Below are 23,410 nucleotides of genomic sequence, written 5' to 3'. Positions count from 1 at the left end.
GTATGGAATCAACAGAGTGACTCAAAAGTATCTGGAGACAAAACACCCATTTTGTCTCTCATCTCATTTTGTGGTAATACTGGTTAATGTAAGACATGCTCAGAAGCACGTTGATATTGATGAAGACTTCGATTCAAGGTTGTATCTGCAGACCATGTAGCTTCAGAGAACTTCAGACCTGTGCAATTGCTTAATCCTGGTTATTTATCACCTTCTGTCTTGAGATCTGATTGTAGAGCTGGCAAGATAGAAGGTAGGCAGTTGCATGTGTAGCCCGTAGAGGGAGGATGGAGGGTTTTTTTGCTTAGATCAAGTGCCTTTAGCATTCGTGCCTTCCTGCTTTGATACATACACAGTAGGGCAGTGGAACAGCTGTTGTGTTTGGCTAGATATAGACAGATTATATTTCAGGAGACCTTTAATTAAAGACAAGTACAAATAAATTGGCTTATATTCCACAGCTTTACTTCAATTCTCCAAGGTTCCATGTTGACATGTATAAACAGTGCAGTGTCAGCAGACAGGTATTTCCCTCAGAGCTTACTCCAGTTCTCCATGGCATGACAGCTGCCTGAACTCTGTGCTGCTGTGGGTGAGGAATCTCAGCTCCTGCCTGCACATCCTTTCTGGCTGGCACAGCCCATGGCCAGGCTCATCTCTAGAAGCCACAGGGGCAGGGCTGCACAGCCTCCCTCAGGAGAGCAGTGGCTCTAAGGAGTGCCAGACCCTGGAAGCTGGGCAGTGTAGCTGAGCTGCTGCCATTACTTAGTAGCAGGTATAGCAAATCTAGGACTGCTTTTTCCTGGGTGTGACAATGTCCTTTGGACAGCACAACACTGTCAGCAACGGGGCAACAGGGATGCTCTGAGCTGATACCAAAAGCCTTGCTCAGTTCTGAAAGAATGTTTGAGGATTGAGAATGATTCTTGTTCGGTTCACTTCTGCTTGTTAATGATGATGTGCTGATAGTGAATGTTTCATTCTCCTTAAAGAATTAACACACAGGACGAGCTCTTAGGAGGTGCTAAAAACAGATCAGAGGGTCTCATCAAGATTTTTTGTTTGTTTGTTTTTCTACACTAGCAAGTAGTGCAGCCCAGGAGGAACAGAGCTGTGGAGTCAGACAGTTACCAATGAGGACCTGATCTTCACACTATACAAGTTTCATGAGAGTTTGTTTCAGACCACCATTAGTCCAGATTTATGGTTTGTGAGCCACCTGAAATGGATCATTTGGGTTGGCTTTAGCCAGAAACAATCTGGTTACCCTGCTGTGTGTGCCCAGTGCCATGGACCACAGCACAGTAGGTGGGAACAGTCAGGAGTTTCATGCTCCTCATTTAAACTGGCACTAACTTAGCCATGCCAAATGTGGAATTAGGACAAGGCAAACATGAGTGCATGGTTTTTGCTGCATGCTGAGACCAAAGGATCATTTAAGGTTCAGTGTACAGCATTTCTAAGAAAAATGAGCACCAGAAGCAGTGCAGCAGTTGTGCATCCTGATCACCTCCCAGCTCTGCTTCAGTACCTGCTGCTGCATGCACAATGCAGGAGTTCACAGTCAGTCTCCAAGCAGCTGGCTGCAGTCAAACATGGTACTACTTCTACCCCTGTAAGAGTACTAGATAGCATGGAATAAGAATAGATCTCCCATAGCTTGGTCTCTGAATATCCCTCTACCATCAGATCCTACTGGGAGCCCAGTGTAACTTCCAGAAGTAGTACAGGGAGAGTGATACTACTGTTCAAGAGTTTGGATTATGTTTTATTGTGGAATTATAAATGATAGGTAAGTTGAGGCAAAACAGCTGTCACAAGCACTGCCACAGCCTGGCCTCCGTAACATGCAGGGCTTTGACCAAAGGTCAGCTCTGTCTCCTTTGCTGCACGAGAATGGTGTCTGCCAGCTGGAAGCTGTTAATGAAGGACACAGCACAATCACAGCTACTGTGATAGTGTGAACACCCATCAGTGATTTCCTTGGTTTAGTACATTGCTGCAGGGAAGCTACTACTGCTGATTCTCCTTAAGAAAGAGTGAGCATGCTACTGACCCTGTGCTGTAACAAAGAGCTTTGTGGCAGAGTGTCAGAAGGTCCCGTGTCTCCCAGCAGTCCATCAAACATCGCATCAATGCAGTCAATACTGAAGGTGTCAAACAGAACATAAATGCAAATAAAATGAATACAGAGCTGCAGCATGAAATTAATAGACTCATCTCAGTCTTCAGTACCATACAGTGGCCTGCAAATATATAAAAAAAATATGGCTGACTCTTTTCCAAACAAGAATTGTATCTGCAAATTGTGGTGACCCCTTGCTAGAGATCCTACATCTTTTAGACAGCTAAGGTTATGCTAAGTATGTCTAGCCTTGGTTTTTACTTCATGTACGCAATCACATTACTTCACAAGGACATAGGCTGACAAACACTAAGCTGATTGTCAGAAGGCTTTAAACTCTCCCTCATTGACCTAAACTTGGAATAGCCTGTCTCAAACTGGATGCTGTATTTGGAAGCCGTGACTTTTTGATTAAAAGTGAGCTGCTTTCTGTCCCTAGGAGGGCTGCTGGCAGCAATGTTTACCAAGGGATAGAAACTGCAGCCTGGTGCTACTAAGAAAGCATTATCTTCAATCTTACATAGCCCAGAGGGGAGAGAGGAAGAGTCAGAATCTCAGTCTCAGAGAGTTCTTAGGGAGTTGATCTTGACCTTTGTTTTACGATGCCTTCCTCCATCTCTGGAAGAAGCTGCACATTTCTAGTCTAGGATAGATTTCATGTACTGGAATTCTTCCCAGAGTTGGCACAGCTTCAGAGGGTTTTAATCTTGGCTGTAGAACCCACATGCTGTTGCAAAGATCCCCAGGGAAAAATAGCTGGAAATGGACAAAAGAACAACAAAGCTACAGGGTCCTCCAGGAGTCTATACCCCACTAAGATGATTCCCCAAAAGCCAGTCATCCAAGCAAATGCCTCTCTTCGTTCCCCATCTCCCGTTGGTCACCACAAAGCATCCTAGCCCTTGGGTTCTCTGCAGGACACTCGACTTTCACAGTGTGCCCTGCTGTTCCCTTTGCTGGTGTGAGCTCTCCCTGCTGATGCTGAGTTAGGGCCTTAGCAGCTTTTCCTTAGTGGCATTTTCCTGTCTCTTCAAGGTCTCAGAAGAACCTTCATCTGCCAGAGCACTTCAGTCACTCACAGCAGCAAAAAGTTCACATGATCTCAACTGTTGCCACTGTACAGCGAGCCCTGGAGATGAATGCTGAGTCCCTTCACCCTTCCCTTTACATGGCTACTCTGCTTCAGCCCTCTTTCAGGCTTGGCCATAAACATTAATTTCTGGGGTGCAGGGTGATTTCTGATTTATTTTTGGGGTGTAGGGTGGAGCACTTCTCAGCAACACAGAGCACTGAGGCCCCAGAGCAGCACTTGACACAGCACTGAGGTATCCACCTGCGTATCTACACAGCAGGTTGATAAATTTCTATCTACACTGCAGGTGCAAAGTTCTGGGGGTTCTGCCTGCACAAAAGAGAAAGTACCCAAGAAACCTGAACATGCATAAACTGGTGGTTGTGGAACATGATTGGTCTTTAATCTCAAAAAGCTTGCATCTGTTTCTACTCAGGTTGGATTGTGAACTGTCAGCAAAAAAGCAGATCAAGAGCAGTGCTGAGGTTACCTGTGAAGTTTGTTGTAGCACTGAAGAAGGTTATTAGTTGGAAAAGGAAGTTCAGTTCCAAATCAGATACTAGCTTTAGCTCACAAGCCTGATCCTGCAAGCCTCACTCATTTAAGTGGCTGTCTTGCTTTCGGCAAGATTGGAGCAGCCAGCAGCTCTCAGTAGCTTGAGCCAAAAGTTTTTATAGATAACTACATCCAGGCTGGAGGGGAAAGGGAGAAAACAGACATAGCAAAACTAATTCATTAAGAAAGCAGTAATAAAAATGAGATAGTAAGTGAGCCTTGTCCTTAAGGTTACTGGATAGCTACTGAGTTAAAGGAAAAGCTACCATGTTTGGTAATAAATGGTGTCACAGACTGCAGGCATCAGCAGCGGTTACTACGGACACAGCTTTCAAGACAGAGACAGGCAGGAAAAGAGAGATGGAAAAAAGAAGAAACCGTAGAGTTAAAAAAGGGTTAACTGGGCTTTCAAAAGATCAGTGTCTAAAAACCTTATTTAGTATAGAGTCAGAAATCCTTGGTGTTCCGAAATTCTGGCATGCTCCAAACCCTCCTGTTGGGCTGGGTGCCCCGTTCCACATCCTCAGAGATGGTCTTGATGTCACTGATGAATGGGGAAATCCTGGACCGAGATTTAAATGTTGTTAAGGAGAGGCTGGTTCTGTTCTTTGTGTTCCATTGCCTTGCAAGCTTCTTGGCCTCTTCCTCCTCTTTGATCTTCTCAGCAGCTTCCTGCAGGACAGAGCGGAAGAGCCGGGATACTTCCTGTGCTTCTGGTTCGTACTCTGCAACCACTTGCCTGAACCTGGAAGCACAGTCAGGGCACAGCTTTGATTAAAAACATCAAATTATGGATTGCTGCCAAATCGCTATGCTAGGCTTGGAACTTGCACTTTCCTGCTAAATGGGACTCCCTGGACAGAAGGGAACAACAAGGAGAGGCCACGAAGGTATGCCCAAGGTCTCTAAAATGACAAGCAAGCCAGAGAATGTAAGGAAGAGATTAATCACTGTTTCTTATAAGCACAAGAAATAATAGGGAACACCAAACAAAGCTAGAAGGCGAGTTTGAAACAGAAGGAAGTGCTCTTTTCACACAACACCTATTAAACCAGAGCTCAATGCTATCAATAGCTTAAGAAACAAAATTATTAGACAAGTTTGTGGAAAATGTCCCCATCACTGCTCATTAAACATGATTGTCCAAATGCACATCATTGCTCGAGGTAGTCCCTGAACTGCAGCTTACCAGAAGCTCAAGGCAGACCAGGGAAAGCCCCACATGACTTCCCCTGTTTTCCATTCTTGTTCCCAATAGCATTACCCAACGGCCCCTAGACAAAGGGAAATCCAGTCCCTTTGTTTGGTAGTCTTTCAATATTTAACTTTCCATGGTGTTTCATCTTCCTATGAATTTCTGTAACATAACGGACTGGCTCAGCTGAAAACATCTTTGTTGGCAGCACAATGCTGTATCTAATTGGATAACTCTGAATTACTTCAGTGCCTTCTCAGCAAAGACCTCAAAATGGAGGTTTTTTTCAATTTTATTAACCTAGCTTAATACCAAGGAAGTGAAGAATCACCACTGTTTATTTTGCAGGTGAGGAAGAGAAGATGAAGGGCAGAATAGTTTTCTTGGAGCCACTGAATGGGCCACAGGCTGGGCAACAAAGAGATCATGCCATTCCTGACACCTTGTTGGGTGAATTGTCCCCAGCCTGGAGACTGTGGGATCCACTCCCGAGGCTCACACTCTGGTCACATAGGTATTCTGATTGTTCTGTAATAGTACACATTTGTGACAGATGGTAATATGGCTGCTCTTCTAATAAATAATCAGTTCTTAAGGTAAAATTATACCTGCAAGCAGACACAGACCTAAACTAGTACTTCACTAAAATCCAGGTATTTGTACTGCAGGGAAGCTAAAGTGTGTAAGGTAAGCATTTCAATAGTTTCCTCCAACAGAACTGAACAAGGATGGAAAACAGTAGGACTGTACTTAAATGAGCCCAATACAGCAGAAGCTGACAGAATAAGATATTGCCTCTTGGGTTTTTGAAAAGCCCCAGGAATGTAAGGAGTTTAGCACATGTGGAATTGCATTGCTTAATGGTGTGCCAAAGGACACCCAAGATAATAAGGACAGAAAGCAAGACAAAGAGAAACCAGAAAGACTTTTTGTATGTTTATGTATTTTGACTCCGACTGTGGAGTCCTGAAATGGGCCACACATCTTGACACCCTGCTGTATCCCAGATATTTCTCTCCCAGCAAGTACTGGCAGCTACAGGTACAGCTGTGGGGACACCAGCGTTACTCGCTGAGGGAACTCAGTGTCAGCAGAAGCACCAGTCCCTTCCAGTGTCAAGCCAGGGCAGTTTGACACAAAACCTTCCAAAGTCACCAAAATGTTCCTTAACTGTTTCGGTCGATTTCAATCTCCCTCCTCTGCCCCCTCACCAAAAACCTCAAAACTTTGAACATTTGGGTGCAAAAAGCCTCTGAGGTGCTGTAGTTCATGCTGGTATTTAAGTACTGGCTACCAAACTGAATTGTGCAGAGCCTGGAAGGGAAAGAGATGAACCCTTGCTGAGGGTTAGCGGACAACCGCAGGAACTGGGATTTGTTGGACATTGCAAACTTCCTTTCTGCCTTTTGAGGAGGCACTTCAGTTGCGTTATCAAAGTGCCCAAAATACAGTTTTCACAATAAATACATTTTTCCCTTTATCCTATTTGAAGCATAGACAGGTGAGTCCATAGAAACTCAAGTCTTCACAACATTCCTATTATTATACTAGGGAAAGCAGCCTCAAAGGATTTCTATTGCAAAGGTGAACTAAAATGAGACATTCCATTATTTTATCTTAATGTATGTTTTAAAGAGAGGTGCTATCATTTATATATATATATATATATATATATATATATATATATATATAAAATTAGATCCTCCTCTTTTGTATTGGCAGTTGTGCACCCAAAAGGCCTCATCACTTTCAGAGGCTGTGTGTCATACTGCTGGATTGTTGCTCCAGAGCAGGGATCAGGTTGTATCAGGCTATTATTAGGCCAGTGCGTGGCTCTGGATACGAGAGGGGAAATGGATGCTATGACAGCAAATAAACCCCCTGAGCAGAGAGCTCTAATGCTAATGGCCTGGGTTGCTGATAAGGCTCCCAACCAATCCAGCTGAAACAGTTTTCTGAAATCAGGGTAGCTTTCCACCTGCACAGCTATCTGCCTGTTTGCACTCAGCTTAGTTTTGTCAACTCTGCTGTTAAGATTTACCTCTAACTTTTCAGGACCAGCACCAAAACTACTTTGTAAGGATTTGACCAGGTTTAAGAAACAAAGAGAAAGCAATCCAAAAGACTGTCTGCCAGTCACACAATGGAAAGCCACCCTGATTCTCATGGGGAAGGGAAAGGGGATCCTTTTCTCTCCCCTAACAGGATGAACTAACTTCACCATTTTATTAATGTCCACCTAACTTCAATACCAGCACGTTTGTGTAAGGGACAAGCTCATGTAGGAAGTCCTAAAGGAGTGCACACCACAAATATTTCTCAACAGAAAAGATGGACATATTATCAGGGCTGAGCTCCAACTAAACCAGTCTGTGTATCAGAAAAAAAAAGATGGTTTTGCTGCAGGCACCTACACATAACCAAAACCATCTTTCCCAGGTATCAGTGAACACCAGCTGATGTGCTGGATGCTCCAGCAGTCTGTTCTCTGCACAGAACAGCCTGTATATAAAACCAGAAAACCACTGGAATCAGGTAGTATGGCCTTGTATCTTGAGAAACAAACTCCACACAAAGCTGCTCAGTGAGGTCAAGAACACAGAATTGCACAAGGCTCATCTGTCTTCTACCACAGGTTAACACCCTTATACTTTTGCATGGGATAGTTTCAAACTAGGCAACTGCACAGTCATGTCCAGAACCACCTCAACAGGGTTTCCTTACTCATCACAAAAACAGACCTCTCTATCTTCCTTGTGGTTCAAGCTATGGAACTGCTGGCAGCTCTCCTGGAATACATCATGCACGTCACACAGTCTGAGACGTGACAAAAACTCACCTTGAACTAGCACAGATCTGGGGAGGATAAATAGGCATACACAGGGATGAGCACATTCCCCAGTCCAGGCAGTGTTTGAATCACAGTTCAAACAAATTTGTCCTTTAAGCTGTGACCCTTTCATTGCTTTATAGGGCTGTCAGATTTCAAGAATCAGGCCGTGCTTGGCTCATACTGTCACTGCTTTTTAAAGCACTGTCACCTGCCTGAGTTATTCTGTAGGTCCCTGTACAGTAGGTTCCCTAAGTACTGCCTGAACTTTAAAGACCTGTTAAATCCAATGAAAGTCCATGGATTTAAACAATGTGCTTATAGTTCAGGGTATTCCTGAATGCCTGTCTGAATAGGGAGCTCTAAGCAGATTTAGTCATTCAAAGAAAATGTGGGGTTGCTCAGTGCTAATAATTAGCTGAATCTATATTTTGAGCAGTAATTCTGGTTATAGGGTAACACTCGAACAGCTTTGCTAGAAAAGGGTCCTTGACTCCCAAAGAATTACAGCATTCACACTAATTGCAACACTCATGTCACATCACCTTAAACTTAAGCTTGTAAATAAATCCACTTCTGATTTTAGTAATTTGTCTTACATTAAGTCTTACTAGGAAGGCCACTTCAGCTATACACAATCCTTATAAAATTACAGTCCTTAGCCTGTGATATTGACAACAACTCAGATCATCAAAATGCAGGTTTACATTTCCATACTAGGGAGTTTTTTGTTTCCCACTGGGCACAGGAGGACAGAAACCAACTGTTTCACTTTTGCTGAAATGGAAAGAAATTAAACAGACTTTAACTAGCTCTGACTAGGGTTAAAGCTCTGAGTAAAGATGGGAAAAATCTAGCATTTTTTACTGGCAACATACTATTCTACTTGTTCAGTTTAACCATGGCAGTTAGGTACTACAGGACTCACCAAACTCACTGTCATTTCCTTCAGCTGGCTCCAGGATTTAATTTTAAATAAACAGCAATCTCTAACCCAGTAACCTAAAGCTAAGTTACTCCTGATTGCAATAGCTTTATTTGCATGAGGTGGATCAGTCTCCAGATATCTGATGCTATTTGCAGTGTATTTGAATCTTTCCAGAGTTCCAAGAGCCTTGAAGAGAAGTTTCTATTGACCTAAAATACAAAATAGGCAATCTGGATCTGAAAAAAACCCCTGTTCATTTGTGAAGTGCTCCTTTCCAGCCTCCTCCACATCTAAAGAAATAAATTTGGAGAAACTTTGCCTCTCAGCAAATGATCCCATACACACAGAAAAGGAAAATTTGGATAATCATTTAGACCTTCAGAGAACAAAGTGACATCTCTGACAGCTCATATAAAAATGTTTTGTTCTGGCTTTGACTCTGAACTCAGAGTCTCACAAAGCAGGAGACCTTGCATGACACAAGCAAAACAAACTGCAGTCTTGCAAGATGCCTGCTACTTGTGTTATTTAAGAATTACGTGCTTGTCGAGTGCAAAGAGGACTTCAAAAAGGACCTCAGCTCTTCAAATATCTAAAATGGAAGGGAAAAGATCAAGCTTACTATTTCAGTCAGAACCAAGGGCTTCAGTAGGGTACACACTCTGCATTTAATTTCCCAATGCAAACTCACAAACTTTTTTTTGGTGGAAGATTTTTCTAAAAGCTTCTACATATCAGGAAGTCACAGAGTACTCAAAAGAAAACATCAGCAGTGCAATGATCCTATTATTAAAGTACTTCACTGGGAATGTGGAGGTTTCATTGCATTCCTATTATACTCATCTTGTGGAATTTTGGGGAAGTTACTAAAATCTCCATTTTATCTCACTTTCTGAAAAGAGAATTTATCCAATTTTGGCTGTCTTTCTTTTAAATTGCAGGCTCTTTCTTTTTTTCTTTCTTTCTCCTGTATATTTTCACCTCCTAACATGACAAGCCCCATTCTTTTTCTTTGTTTCCTCACCAGCAGTGAAAATTCCATGGAATGACAGAGCTCTCAGTTAGAAGGTAGAAAAGAAGAGGGGTCAACTCTTAACATTTCCAACATAAGATGAAAGGATTATTGAATAAAACTAGAACACATTAGCTTAAGACAAGCAAAACACATTTTTTTGTAGCAGAGTTGTAGTTCAGGAGTGGAACTCTGCCACAGGGTGCCAAAATGTTATAAATTTGCTTGTGTTCAAAAAGAAAAAAGCTCCCAGAACCTAAACAACTGAAAGAAAAAGCCACACCAGCCAGTTATGGATAGAAGTGGCTATCCACTTGTGGCTCCAAAAGTCTCCCAGTTAGAAGGCACAGTAAGTTGGATGCTATATATGAGGTGTAATTGTCCCTACTGTTGGATTTGTTTCCTTGTCCTTTGCTCTTTTCCTTGCACTGATGCCACTGGCCACTGATGACACTGTGACATACAGACTGCTCATCAGATCAGCCAGACGTCTGACACAATCCTGTTCCACCATTTTTGTGCCCGTGAGAGCCCCTTCTCAGTCACAGAATTGAACCAACACAGGTTATGAAATCCTCAGGCTTTTTTTTAGTGGGGCTCTGCTAACCATGCAAGCTCTGTAAAACATGCCACTTCTGGAATCATAGTGTAATACAATTTATGACAGCACCCTATTTGTAAGAGAAGTTATAAGAGGATGGTTTTAGCCTTTTTCAATCATGCCCACACAGAGTCCACCAACGTTGTTGAGTACATTTATCTGCTGCCATCAGTATGCTGAACAACAGTGAACAACCATTACAAGTTGCACTTAAATCATACATCTTGCATGATCATATTCAAATTAAAAAAAAAAAAAAAAAAAAAAAAAGCAGAGCAGCAAGTTGTATATGGCTCAGCTTAATACTTTCCTGAAGAGGATGAACCCTGGGGCCTCTGCTCCAGCAACCGAAGCCTGCTGTCATGGAAATAACCTGTTAGCCAGACAGGTCTTGCTCAATGGCCCTGGGGATGGTAAAGATAGCTCTGAATCCCAAGTGGCTTGTTTACAGCATAGCTTGGAGTTATACAACCACAAAGCAGGTGCTGTTCCCAGCAAATTTTCACTGGAGAGGTCTTGGTCACTGAATGATCCCAAATTCTGCCATCATGGCAAGAGCCAAGGCTCTATGTGCCAGGTTGCTTCCAAGGTTCAGCCCTGGGGAAGATGAGGGCTGGAGAGGTAATTTTGGCATTATTTCCTGGCTACATCCTCTCTCAGACAGAGGACCAGCTATTTCCAGCACTTTTACAGCTGCAACTCAGAGGCCATAGATTCATTTGTTCAAGTGAAAACATGAGCCAGCATATGCAGCGAGGGACTGCAGGGTGCTGAGAGCCCTCTTGTACATGCCCTGCAAGGACTGTGCTCATTCTAATCCCAACTGAAGAACATGTTGGAACAGGGGAAGTTGATTATAAAGGCTCATTTCACAACTTTGCTTTGGCTAAGGTGCACTGCAGAGTCACCGTTCCTCACTTTGCCAAGTTTGCCTTCACTGTGCCAAGTGCAAGAATTTATCTTAGAACAGCCATCGCAAAAGGAAAAGAGCCACACCCTTCCCTTCCAGTCTGGATGCTACAGCAGGCTTAGATCAATTTCTAAAGGCATTTTCACAGAAGGTCACTCAGCTGGCAGGCAGCAATCCTACGTGGAGCACTTGAAAGGCTCAACAGCAAGAGAGGCTGTGTGTACATCTACACTGCAGAAGTCAGAAGCACCACTTGGCTGTTCAAACCAACTCATCCTCACCTGCATTCCATGACTCCATATCTAGAGTGAAGAGAGAGGGTAGGGAAGGGAGATATTCTCTGGGAATACCTGGCTCACCGGCTGAAAAAAATAATAGCACCTTTAGGCTAGTTTGAACACTGGGGACAAGTGCCTCATAGACCTGCTGGCAGCTTAAATCCAAGAATGAAGGCTCCAGTGAGAGGGAAAACACCAAAGGAAGTTGTTCAGAGGCTGTGGAACCTCTACCCTCAGAGTTATTCAACAGTGGACAGGACAAGGCCCTAAGCAACCTGATCTAACTTTGAATGTGGCCCTACTCCAAGTAGGAGGTGGAAGTACATCCCTCTACAGGTCCCTTTAAACCTCAGTTTCTCTACGATTCTAAAGTCTGAGGCAAAAAAAAGCCATCACAATACTGAGATTGCCTGTTCATCAGGCAAGGTAACGCTGCTCTGGCTGCTCAGGAGCAGAAAGCACTCAAGCCAGTGTCAGAGGGAAGCATTCTGTAGCATTAGCATTCTGTAACTTCTTGGAGGAAATGATGTTGTGTTAAACTGACTAAAAACATTAGATTTCCCTTCTTTCATGAAGACACTATCCCAGCATGACTCATGACACAGGATGCCGAGTTTTGGTTCTGTTGGTCCTAGCAACTCTCACTCTCTCCTCACACATCATAAAGAGGAAAGGGGGAAAAGAAAGGTCTTTATCATCCCGTTTTTTACTGTACCTGAGTATGACAGGCCCACAGTAGGAAGGATGTATTTTGGTGCACATGTCCTCCAGCTGCAGCCGTTCTCCGGGGCTGATGTCGTAGCTCTGCTTTGGGTAGCTGACCAGCCAGCCGTAGTCCACCCCTGTCTTGATCTTGCGGTATTCGTTCTCCCGCTCGCGCTGCTGCTTCTCTGCCTGCTTGATCTGCCAGCTCAGCTCCATCATGAGCGTTTCCACCACCATTTCTGTGGGGTTCCTCTGGGAAATGCGGTTTGGGGGCTCATTCCACCTGAACCAGGATGCCAATGACATAATGTGTGTCTTTGCTGGGAGTGGTAGAGAGGGAGAGAAAAAGAATACTGCCATCATCAACACACCTCAGCTGAGAGCATTCTTCCCCCCACACCTCTCCATTCTGTTGTTCAAATTGCTACTGGATAACCACTTGGAAATAATTGGTGCTGGGTACCTTGAGAAACCTCACTTGTAGCAGCCAGCTTGCTCAGAGGGTGAAGAGGCACTATCTCCCTCAGCTTCCTCTCAGCATGTAATTAAAATGAGTCACAGTCCTGACACCTTAAGTCAGGTTACAAGGATGGCTTGCTTCCTCCAGTCTGGGCTGGGGAAGCATTCTCCTGCCCACACACAGGGCTTGGGCTCGCCTGGCTGAACCCTCATGGGAGGGCACGACCTTGCAGCAACCCTACCTGTAAAAACTCCATGCACAGAGTCAAAGGATTGCTGGGAACTACATTCTAGCCAGGAGATCCTTAGAGAGGAGGCAGGATTAAGTGACCTGGTGTGGTGGGTTGAAGCTGATGCCCACTAAGTGCCCACCAAAGCTGTTCTATCACTCCCTTCCCCAGCTGGACAGGAGAGAGAAAGGCTTATGGTTTGAGATAAGGACAGAGACATCACTCAGCAATTACTGTCAGGTGCAAAACAGACCCAACTTGCATATATTAGTTTATTACTCATCAAATCACAGTTAGATAATGAGAAATAAAACCAAATCTTTAAACACCTTCCCCCACTCTTTTCTTCTTCCTGGGCTCTGCTTTACTCCCAAATTATCTACCTTGTCAGTACAGGGGGATAGGGAAATGGGGTTGTGGTCAGTTCACTACGTATTTTTTCTGCAGCTCCTTCCTTCTCTGGGGCAGGACTCCAGACTGTCCATGAAGACAGTCCTCCATGGACTTTTCCAGTGTCAGTCCTTCCCATGGGCTACAGTCCCTCATGAACTGCTCCTGCCTGGATCTCTCACAGGGAGTGCAGTCCTTCAGGAACAGGCTGCCCAGTGTGGGCTCCCTGTGGTGTCACCAGTCCTGCCAGTAAACCTGCTCCAGCATGGGCTTCTCTCTCATGGAGGTCCTGCCAGGAACCTCTTCCATTGTGGTTTTCCGTGGGGTCACAATCTCTTTTGGACATGGGCTGGAGGTGGATCTCTGCATCCCCTTGAACCTCCACAAGCTGCAGGGGCACAGCTGCCTCAGCATGGCCTTCACCATGGGCTGCAGGGGGATCTCTGCTCCACTGTCTGAGGCACCTCCTGCCCCTCCTTCTGCACTGACCTTGCGGTATTTAGTGCTGTTGCTCTCCCATAGCCTCATTTCTGCCTCCCAGCAGCTATTGCTCTTTTGTTTTCTCCTCTTCCTAGACCTGTTATCCCAGAGGTGCTACCACCTGGACTGATGGGCTCAGCCTTGGCCAGCAGTGGGTCCTTGCTGGAGCCATCTGGCATTTACTTTGTCAGACATGGGGGAAGTTTCTGGCAGCAACCCACAGGAGCCACTGCTGTAGCCCCCATCACTGCCAAAACCTTGCCACACAAACCAAACTCACCTGGGTAGGTTTGCTGCTGCTGCTGTGACATCAGCAGTGGAACTCACCCCTGGCTGGGCAGCACTCACAGGAGCCTGAGGTACAAGCCCAGACAGAGCATTAACCATTATTTACAAATGTGTTACTGCATGCTGCAGAGGCTACACCACCTTCCACAAGCTGAAGTCCAATTATTTGCTTTGCTGCAGGAGCACTCCTTCAGCACCACCCCCAGTGCCAATGGAACTGAGGCTGCTCTGAGAGGGAAGCAGAAGCATACCAAGGTTTAAACTGTTATTACTTCTAAGTGAGAGGTTTCTACTGCTGGGGAGTTACCCAGCACTCAGCAGACAGAACAAATTGCATCAATCAGCTCAGAAAAAGACGGAATTAACTCCCCACCCAGCCAATCCCTTCATGTTGTCCCTTCAGGAGGACAATGCGTGGAACAAATTTATTACCTATTGTACTTGCATTTAAACACAATGGAATCCAAAACAGGCACTAGGGAGCTGAACAGGAGAAAAACAGCATCTGTTTCTTCACACGGTGCACTTACGTGCCTTGTTGCTCCCTTCCATTAGCCCCTGGGGAGCAGGGGTGGCACAAATAATGATTGCAGCTGGGATTACAGAAAAGCTACTCCTGGCAGCAGCCCAGGCAGGACATGGCGTCAAAAGTGAACATGAGGGCAAAGGATTAAAGAGTCTGATTCTGCAGGCCTGAGCAAATCCTCACTACTGGGACACAGACAGACATGAAACTGAGAAAAATATGTTTTTCATTTAAGCTTCCACCTTGGGGGCTAGGGCCTTTAATGACAATAAAAATCACCAAAAGCTCATAACTACACAGTACTCCCACTAGAGCTGAGAGCCACAGGCTCCCAGACTCCCTGGATGAGAAATGATCAATAGGATTCTACCATGACTGCAAGGAAAAGATGCTTCCATGCATCATTCACTTGTCCTGAAGAAGCCTGTTCATTTTCAAAAGTGTTCATACTATGTAAATAAACCACACCATTAAAGGAAAATGCTCCAAAAACCTGGAAAATCTGTACAGTGTCCCACGTCTGAAATTATTTCAGGCTGTAATGCTTAGACTTTTCTAGAATCAGGAAGTTTTCCAAACTGCATCAAGGGACTAGTTTATCCAGTCCTGTATCCTACCTCTCCCAGAAAGCAATACCAGTTTCTTCAGAAGGCAGACATAAAAGGGCTGAAAGTTTCCACAGGTCACAGATGCAGCTACCTCAGAGTGTGAGGCCACAGGTCTTCTCCCATTCCTGCAAACAGGAACACCTGGGCTGGTTTGCAGTGCTCGTACAGGAGAGATGGCTGCAGTGACTGCCCGTGCCCCCAGCATCAGCTGTGATTATCCTTGTGACAGCAGTCACAGCTAGCAGCTGCTGCAAGTACTCCTGCCCCTGCCTCATCCCTGTGCTCTGGAGGAGGAGGAGCAGCCAGTCCTTCCCTTTGTGTCCATTGCCAGGGTGACTCCAGGCAGCAGCTCCCACACCGGCATGCAGAGCTCTGGCGTCTCGGCCAAGGAACAGACTCAGGCTGGAACCGATGCACTGTCAGCTTCAAGTCCGTGATCCTGCCACTCCAACAGGTACCTGGATCCTGCTACATGGTGGTCTCCACTCACCATCACACATCATTAAGGATGAAGACCTTTTCCTTGGTCTGATCACCCCTTGTGTATCCCTAACAAAAGTGAGGGGCGAAACAGGCCACAAGCTGTTGTAAATAATTTAAAGTCTCCTGTTTCTTTTCAGCTTCTGTGATGACAGTAGTTTTTGTAAGCTGCTACAGGTACCATTATTATTTCTATTTGTGCCTTTATCTGATGAAGGTGAACATGCCCTTCTGTATTTTAATTCTGGCTATGACCTGGTTTCACATTGGTTTAACTCTGCTGACTTCTGTGGCATTAGGGATAAATCAGTATAAAGCATTACAGCTGTGAAGCTGAGGAATGCCCTTCCAGCTATTCCTGGCTCACCAGCTGTTTTATTAGAAGAGGAGCAAGAAGGGAATTTAGTGGTCAGACTGGGAAAGAGAGCACGGAGGCTTGGATTTTGCGTGATCCTGGGCTGTTCTTGCTGCATTTATGGTTTTTAGTTCCACAGGTCTCCCTCAAAGCAAGGCATTCTGCATGAGAACCATTTTACCTTGCACTAGTATTACAGAGAATAAACAGAAAAATATTTTGGATACCTTGTCTGCTGATACCAAGGCCTGCTAAACCTGAGCCTTGCCCAGTCCCAGAGCTTTCAGAAAGCTCTGGTAAAAGGCAGAATTGATTTTGGTGTGGGAACATGGATAGCTCTGAGCCCAAATGGGGCTTTCACTTGACTGCCATAAGTCTGCTTCCAGATGAGAAGACCATAAAGGAAGGAAAGCACCTCCCCTGCAGTGGAAATGGCCTGTTTTCAAATGAAGGAAAATCCCATGCAAGTGTTTCATACACACTGGCAGCTTGTGCTGGCTGCTCTTAAGGGAGTCCTGTTTGTATGAGATTGTTTCCTTCCCCTTCTCTCATCCATCATCTCCTCTTTCTGAGAGCTGGCAACTGGCCATGTCAATTTAGCAGGCTCAACAAGCCACCACTCTTCCCACTACTGCTCTTAGCAGCCTGCAGAAGATACTGTGGGCTCCATTAATTGTGGCTGCTGGTTTTAATTTAAAGTTCACAGGCAGGCTAATCATTAACTGACTCAAAATGGCTTTTCCATGTGGAAAAACTCAAAGGACTGTTGGCAAGATGTGGACAACTAAAGAAAGGCAAAAGTTACAACCTGACCTTCTTACTGGGGAAAAGGACAAATTTACACTTTGCAAGCATTCACATTAAAATTATTTTTAAAAAGACATAGCCCCAGCTGAATACAGATCTTTCTGTTGCCCAATTAGTCCATTTTCTAATTACTTCTAAGAGGCTATCCTGGGTGACACAATCCAGTTGATTAACTATTCTGGTGTTAGTCAACCAAAATTTCCGAGGGGTTTATGTAAGTTCCGCTCCAGAAACAGACCTGGGTTTTGAGACTTTGGTGTCACTGACCCTAGACCTTTGTCTAGAAGACAAGCCTTCCCCTCACACTGCTGATTGCAAGTCTGACCAACCACCTCACAGACTTTTAAGCATACATTTACCTTAGCTATGCTAAAGTCTGGAATACCTGGATTTCTCCCCCTCTCTCTCTCCCTCACAGTCTCTGAGGGGTTGCTTCAAATTTTAGTAATTTTTAGTAAGTCTCGCTGAAAGTTTTTCATGTAAATGTTTCCTGTTAGTTTTGTCTTTCTTCAAAACTCTTCCACTGTTCTCCACCCTGTCAGCAATTCCTGCGTTTTTCTTCTCATGTACTTTGCAGCTTTCTCCATTCTTTTCTCGGGGCATGTTCTGAACAATTTCACCTCATCTTCCACGTATTTGCCTTCTCCCATGTTTCCCCATGTGATTTCCTCGTGTTCCAAAGGATGCACCAAAGAATGATCAGAAATATCAACATTTCCATGCCTCATCTGTTTTTTCACCTTCTTCAGACAGGGTTTTAGCCCTTCCTAGCCCTTTTACCAACAAAGGGAGTCTGTTTCCTTGGCCTGCTCTCTGGCTGGTCTTTGGCCAACTGGAGGCTGTTCATACAACCTGACAGACACAATCTCCTTCAGGCTCTTGCAGGCTACATCACCACTTGCTAAGACTTGTTACAGTCTTAAACCATGAGTTTAGACAATCAGCAGGGCCAGTTCAGGCAAAAATCAACTTCTGAGAATAAAAAATTCCTTTCCATTGATCCTTCTCCTGGTCCCCAGCTTGTAGTGCCCTCCAGGATAGGAGAGGAGTATGCAGAGGGTGGGAAATGTGCATTTTGAAAAAAAAAAATGAGAGTGGAATAGGATTCTCTATAAAGCTATGTCCTCTGTTGGACGAGTCTCCTGTGGTTTGCCTTTGCTTTCACAGTCCAGGAGTGCTACTGACAATCCCATGTGACTCTAAGGAGCCTTAGGGGTGTGGTGATTGTGTAGGAGCAGAAGGAGAAGCCTTAAAGGGGTTACATGATAGAAGCCTAATCCATAATCCAGTGATGTCAATAGAAAGGCTGTCACTCAGCTGTAGACAGGTTTCCAAGAAATCCATCATCATCCAGTCAAAGCATGCCAACCAACTGGGCTGAGGAGCTGGGAAATGCCTTCCTCCCTTCTTGTGGGTGGTAGTTCTTTATAGCTACAGTCAGAGAGCAGAATTTGCTCATGCAAGATACCCACTTAGCCTTTTTCCACACACGCCAGATCGCACAGTAACAAACAAGGAAATTTATTTCCAAAGTGGGTCCAATCTCCAAATTGTCCCCATAATTGTACTTTTTAGAAGATACATAGTTATGGGGAAAAGAAATAATGTCAAACTGCAGAGCACATTAAAATTTGTTTTAAATTATTTACCTCTTTAGTAAGATTTGGATTACATTGTCCAGGAAAGTCCAGTGTCCTTCAGATACCAAAAGGTATCAAGTACCTTCCTGGACTGCAACTCATAGGTAGATTGAAATTGGTTTGGCTACACCCATCTCTGAATTCTGTGCTAACTGATGCAATGTTTAACCAGCTGCTCAGACAAAAATTATGGTCATGGCTATGCTGCTGGCTCTATCTGCATGAAGTAACATTAAGTAGCAACAGCATCAAAGATGAGCCTCAAAATGTATTTCTCTTGTGATGAAGATATTTTAATTTTGTTCCAAAGAATCTTAGAAACTTCTAACTAAGAAACTGCTGCCAACACCTTCTCAATTTTATTTATCTAGTCCACTGTAGCTTTGTAAAAGTATCCTTGTTTTCTGTTCTCCACCACTTTCTGGTTTGTTCAGCCTGGAGAAGAGGAAAATGAGGGGAGACCTCACTGCAGTCTACACCTTTCTCACAAGGAGAAGCAGAGGGGCAGGCACTGGTCTCTGCTCTGTGGTGCCCAGTGACAGGACCCGAGGGAATGGCCTGAAGCTGTGTCAGGGCAGGCTTGGGTTGGGTATCAGGACGAGGCTCTTCACCCAGAGGGTGTCTGGGCACTGGAACAGCTCCCCAGGGAACTGGTCACAGCACCAAGCCTGACAGAATTGAAGAACCATTTGGACTACTCTCTTGGGAACATGGTGTGACACTTCAGGATCCTGTGCAGGTACAGGAGCTAAACTTCAATGATCCTTGTCCATCCTTTCCAACTCAGGATATTCTGTGATTTTTTTTAAGTTAGTTGCCATTATTCTCTCCAAACAAAGAATTGTACCTTACCAGGGCCCAAAGAACTCTACTTCCAATGTGTCTGGAATCTCCTTTCTTGTTCAGTGACATGGAAGGCTAAGGTGTTTACAGCTACTTACCACGTGACTGTAATTTCAGTGGAAATTATTATAACCTCAGCCCGAGATGCTACGAGGGAATTAAAGCTGAAAAAGCAGTAGGCAGAGCTTGTCAATCAAGAAATTTAAAAGCAATGCAAATATCATGATATTAACACAGCAGCATTCCTCATTCTGACCTGCAGAATAAAGAAAGAGAACTCTGGAGGACATTCAGGGGTCTGCTTATAGACCACAGTGGAAAACCTGTGTTTTGCTTTGTAAGCACACATTCCCCTATTGTGACGGGCACAAGCTATTTCTGGACTTTAAAAATTGAAAATCACCGTGGTTAACATGTTTCCAAGTACATGACCCTGTTACAAGTAGCAAGGAGCTTTGAATAACAGAAGCACAGGGGATGAAGCGAATGCTTTAAATGCAACCTTATTGTCAAATCTTCGTGGTCGCAGGTGCTTAAGGACAGCCTCACAGCAGTGTCCAGGAGCAAAGCCAGCTGTGCCAGGGCTCTGTGGCACCCGGCAGGCCCTTGCATGCCAGGCAATGCCTGTCTGTCCCCAGCCTGGATGCGCTCGCGGTCCGACCTGCCCGCCCCGGGCTGACAGCTCCTGCTGCTGCCCAGCTCCGCTCCTGCCTGACAAGCGCTCCCAAAAAAGCGTGACAGCCGTGCTGCTGTTCAGCATGCAGCCCCATTTCTGTAGTCACTTTTCTCCAGCAGGCTTGGCACTGCCAGCACTACAGAAAGGGACTGGCCCTTTGTCTGCTGTTGTTGCCGCAGAGAGCTACAAGTCACTTAAGCCTTTAGTGAAGGTGCATGACTAAAAATCACCGCTAGGTAAACGTGACAGGAGGGCACTCAGAGCAAACCAAAGGTGCTGCAAGACAGAGAAGAAACAAAAGGTACTATTTCTATCAAAGGAAAGTTGAGTGGCCTTCTGGAAATACCACAACAGTGATGATATACATGAATATATCACATTTTCTAGAGCTGGTGGCCCTCACAAGATTTTTTTCAATGAAAGCCCTTAAAATTGAGAATGCGCTAAAAGTACTTATCTCCCCAGCATTTGTGTAGTTTGTAATACATTCTTAGAGTCTCAATCTTCCAGAAAACAAGTGTATCTGACGCATTTTACATCTGAATGTTGATTGCAAGAGGAGTAAAGAAACAAGAATTCAGTGCAAACTGGGCCCCAAGTTCAGGTATGAATGAGAAAAATGTTTTTCAGTCACTAACCAAAACACCATGAGGAAAGGTAGCTGATCTAATAGGTACAGCTTCATGATCTACAGCAAAGCTGCATAAAAGTAAAACAGATTTGCCTCGTTGAAATAAATGAGAGTTCTGTTGATTAACTTCAGATGAAAATCCAGTGTTAAAGAGTGAAGGAATGGCCCAATAGCTTGGAGCTCTCCTAATGCCTGGCACCCTCTACAGAAGATAATCTTTGTGTTATCTGCAGAAGCAAAAGGGTGGACTCTACTCAAATCTACTCATGAAGCAGCGCAGTGTTTTGCAGTTTGTCTACTTATCAAAGCAAAGGAGTTCACTTGGTTGAAAAACAGGACTATTTTCATGCCAATTTCTCACTCATGCTTGAAACTGTTTCTACTAGCAACCATAATAGCACTCTGTCATACAACTTACACTAAACTGTTACCTAAACCTATGGAAGACGGGAAGTTAAAGCACAATGAATTGCTGTGTTTGACTGATTTGTTATTGAAACTCCTATATATTGCTCAGATCTTGCCATGGTGGATCAAACACACCTTCAATTCTATACTTTGCTTTGATCTCTGCAGACTAAAAAGCCAGGTTTCCAGTCAGGACAGAAAGATATAAAGTGTTCTTCACCATTCATTCAGCTGTGCAAATGAGAGTTCAGAAGGTAGCACAGACCCAGAGCTTTTCTGTTATTAAAATAATTCAAACCACCAGAAAAAAGTATTCTGCAATAAAGCTGTAATACCATCTGATGGAAGGCTCCAATACAAAAGGCTTTCAGAATTAAAACTATGAGAGATCCCCAGCTCATCTTTCTCTATTCTACTACTAACCACACAATGTTATTAAAGGGGCAGTAATGTCACAGATTGGAGTTTCTAATACTGTCATCCACTGCAGATACTCATACACAGAGTTATATAAAGAGATTGAAACTCTGACCCAAAGGCATATTCCACCTGTCATCAGGTCCTCTGAAGTTTTTTTTATTCATATATTGTGGTGAAGACGAGACTAAGTGCTGTGAAAATGGGCAAGTGATATGTGCATTCTCCATCCAGATTGAGGACTGATTCTTCTGGGAAAACAGGAGGAATTCATTGCATCACAGGTGAGAACGCAGTTTAAAAGACACCAGTACATTTCTGTTCAGGACTGAACTTTAGTTATGGTATCTACCAGAATGAATATTGACCAAAGGTCCGTGAAGTCCCACTCTGACTGCAGTTTTCTCTGTACTGCAGAATACTAGGACCAGTGTTAAAGTTTGATCATTGTGACAGGAGCTACTTAAAAATATACATTGTTCTAAAATTAGCAACCAAAAGAAGAATGCTAAATTTACAGCTTGGAAACTGAAGCCTGTCTTTATCGAGATCACCCACAGCATTGGCAGAGCTCTGGGAAAGCTCATGCTTTCCACCCTGGAATAGCTGCATGTCCCACCTGCGGGCACAGAGAGAGCACGAACAGCGCTGTCCTCACACGGGTTTTAGTTAATGTATCAGCACTAGGAGATGTACAGTGTATTCTATCCTTAGTTACACTGCCATAACTCAGAAGTTGTCTGACCGACCTTCGTGGTACCTCACTGGGGTTGAAAAACACTGAACTTCCACACTACAGACACTTAGTAGGGCAGGTGTCTAATCAGAGAGATTTTAAATATGGCATAAACATAAAGCAGCATAAACCACGCTTTACTCCTCGATTGCCTGTCCTTACATAACCAGTTACCCAGGGCTTATCCATGATCCAGGCAGCCGTGCCCGAGCCCAGCCTGGGAGAGCTGTCGGAGCGCCCCGGGCCCCTTCCCTGCCCTGCCCTTCCCTGCCCACCCATCCCGCCTCACCTTTGGCACCAGCGCTCCCGCTGCTCGTGCGGACGGACGGACTCAGGGCGAGAGGAGGGTACCAGGAGAAGGACGAGGCTTGAAGTCAAGCCCTCTAAACTGGCACAGCAGGCTTAAACCCACACTGGGGTATGGATTAGCCCTGGTGACGAGATAGAACAGCTGGGCTTACGGCAGTGCTTTGGAGAGATTAGGGCTTGCTCCACTACGTCCACACACACAGCCTCCCGGAAAGAGCCGGCACCTCTCGGCTCAGCCAGACTCCGGCACCCGTTTAAAAGTCCCTCCAAAACACGAAAACTTTGTGGCGTTTTCTACCCTGCAGCTGAGCCGGCCCTTTGAAGAAATGCAGGTACTTGAGGGCACCGGGACTTTCTGCAGGCTGCAGGCGGGGTTCGCTCCCGTCGCTCCCCGGCCGTGCCACCCCCGGCTCGGAGCCTCGGGGCTGTCCCAGCGGAGGCGGCCGCACCTGGGAGCCGCTGGGGCCGGGCGATGACAGCCCCGCCGGCACAGGGGAACGGGGACACCCCAGCCCCGGGCTCTTCCCTGCAAAGACAGCGGTCCCCTCCGCCGGGCACCTCGCCCGCCGCCGCCGGCGGTGTCCCCAGCTCCTCCTCCTCCCGCTCCTCTTCCTCACCGCGGTGCCCGCTCCCGTCCCGCCGCCGGCGCGCAGCCGGGGCAGCGCCTCTGCTCCTCTTCCTCACCGCGGTGTCACCGCGGTGCCCGCTCCCGTCCCGCAGCCGGGGCAGCGCCTCTCGCCGCCGCTCCGCCGAAGTTGAGCGTAGCCGCCGCTCCGCAGCCGCCGCCGCCCCCCGCGCCCCGCCCGCCGCCGTTCCCATGGCGACCACGAGAAGCCCGCTCGGTCCGGGGCCGTGAGCTCCGCCCGGGCATCCCAGCGGCACCGGCACGGCGTCAGACCCCGCGGGGACCCTCTGC

At 45.5% G+C, this 23,410-nt stretch overlaps 1 protein-coding gene across 2 annotated transcripts; it reads right to left on the bottom strand.

Moving 5' to 3' along the window:
* Positions 1 to 448: 448 nt before the first annotated feature.
* On the bottom strand, positions 449 to 23,171 carry RD3 (RD3 regulator of GUCY2D). Of its 2 annotated transcripts, none has more exons than XM_041476833.1 (3): positions 22,475 to 23,171; positions 12,222 to 12,531; positions 449 to 4,497 (listed from the first exon to the last, which is right to left on the bottom strand). In XM_041476833.1, exons 2-3 carry the CDS (start codon positions 12,515 to 12,517, stop codon positions 4,200 to 4,202), a joined length of 594 nt encoding a protein of 197 aa, XP_041332767.1. In that variant the 5' UTR covers positions 12,518 to 12,531; positions 22,475 to 23,171; the 3' UTR covers positions 449 to 4,199. The 2 variants fall into 2 exon arrangements, with proteins under 2 accessions (XP_041332767.1, XP_041332768.1); XM_041476834.1 differs by having other exon boundaries at positions 23,112 to 23,160.
* Between the last annotated feature and the right edge of the window lie 239 nt (positions 23,172 to 23,410).

The sequence above is a fragment of the Pyrgilauda ruficollis genome, unplaced genomic scaffold (genome assembly GCF_017590135.1).
Source record: "Pyrgilauda ruficollis isolate IOZ18807 unplaced genomic scaffold, ASM1759013v1 scaffold4, whole genome shotgun sequence".
NCBI classification, from domain to species: Eukaryota; Metazoa; Chordata; class Aves; order Passeriformes; family Passeridae; genus Pyrgilauda; species Pyrgilauda ruficollis.
This window is presented reverse-complemented; position numbering and strand designations above follow the sequence as displayed.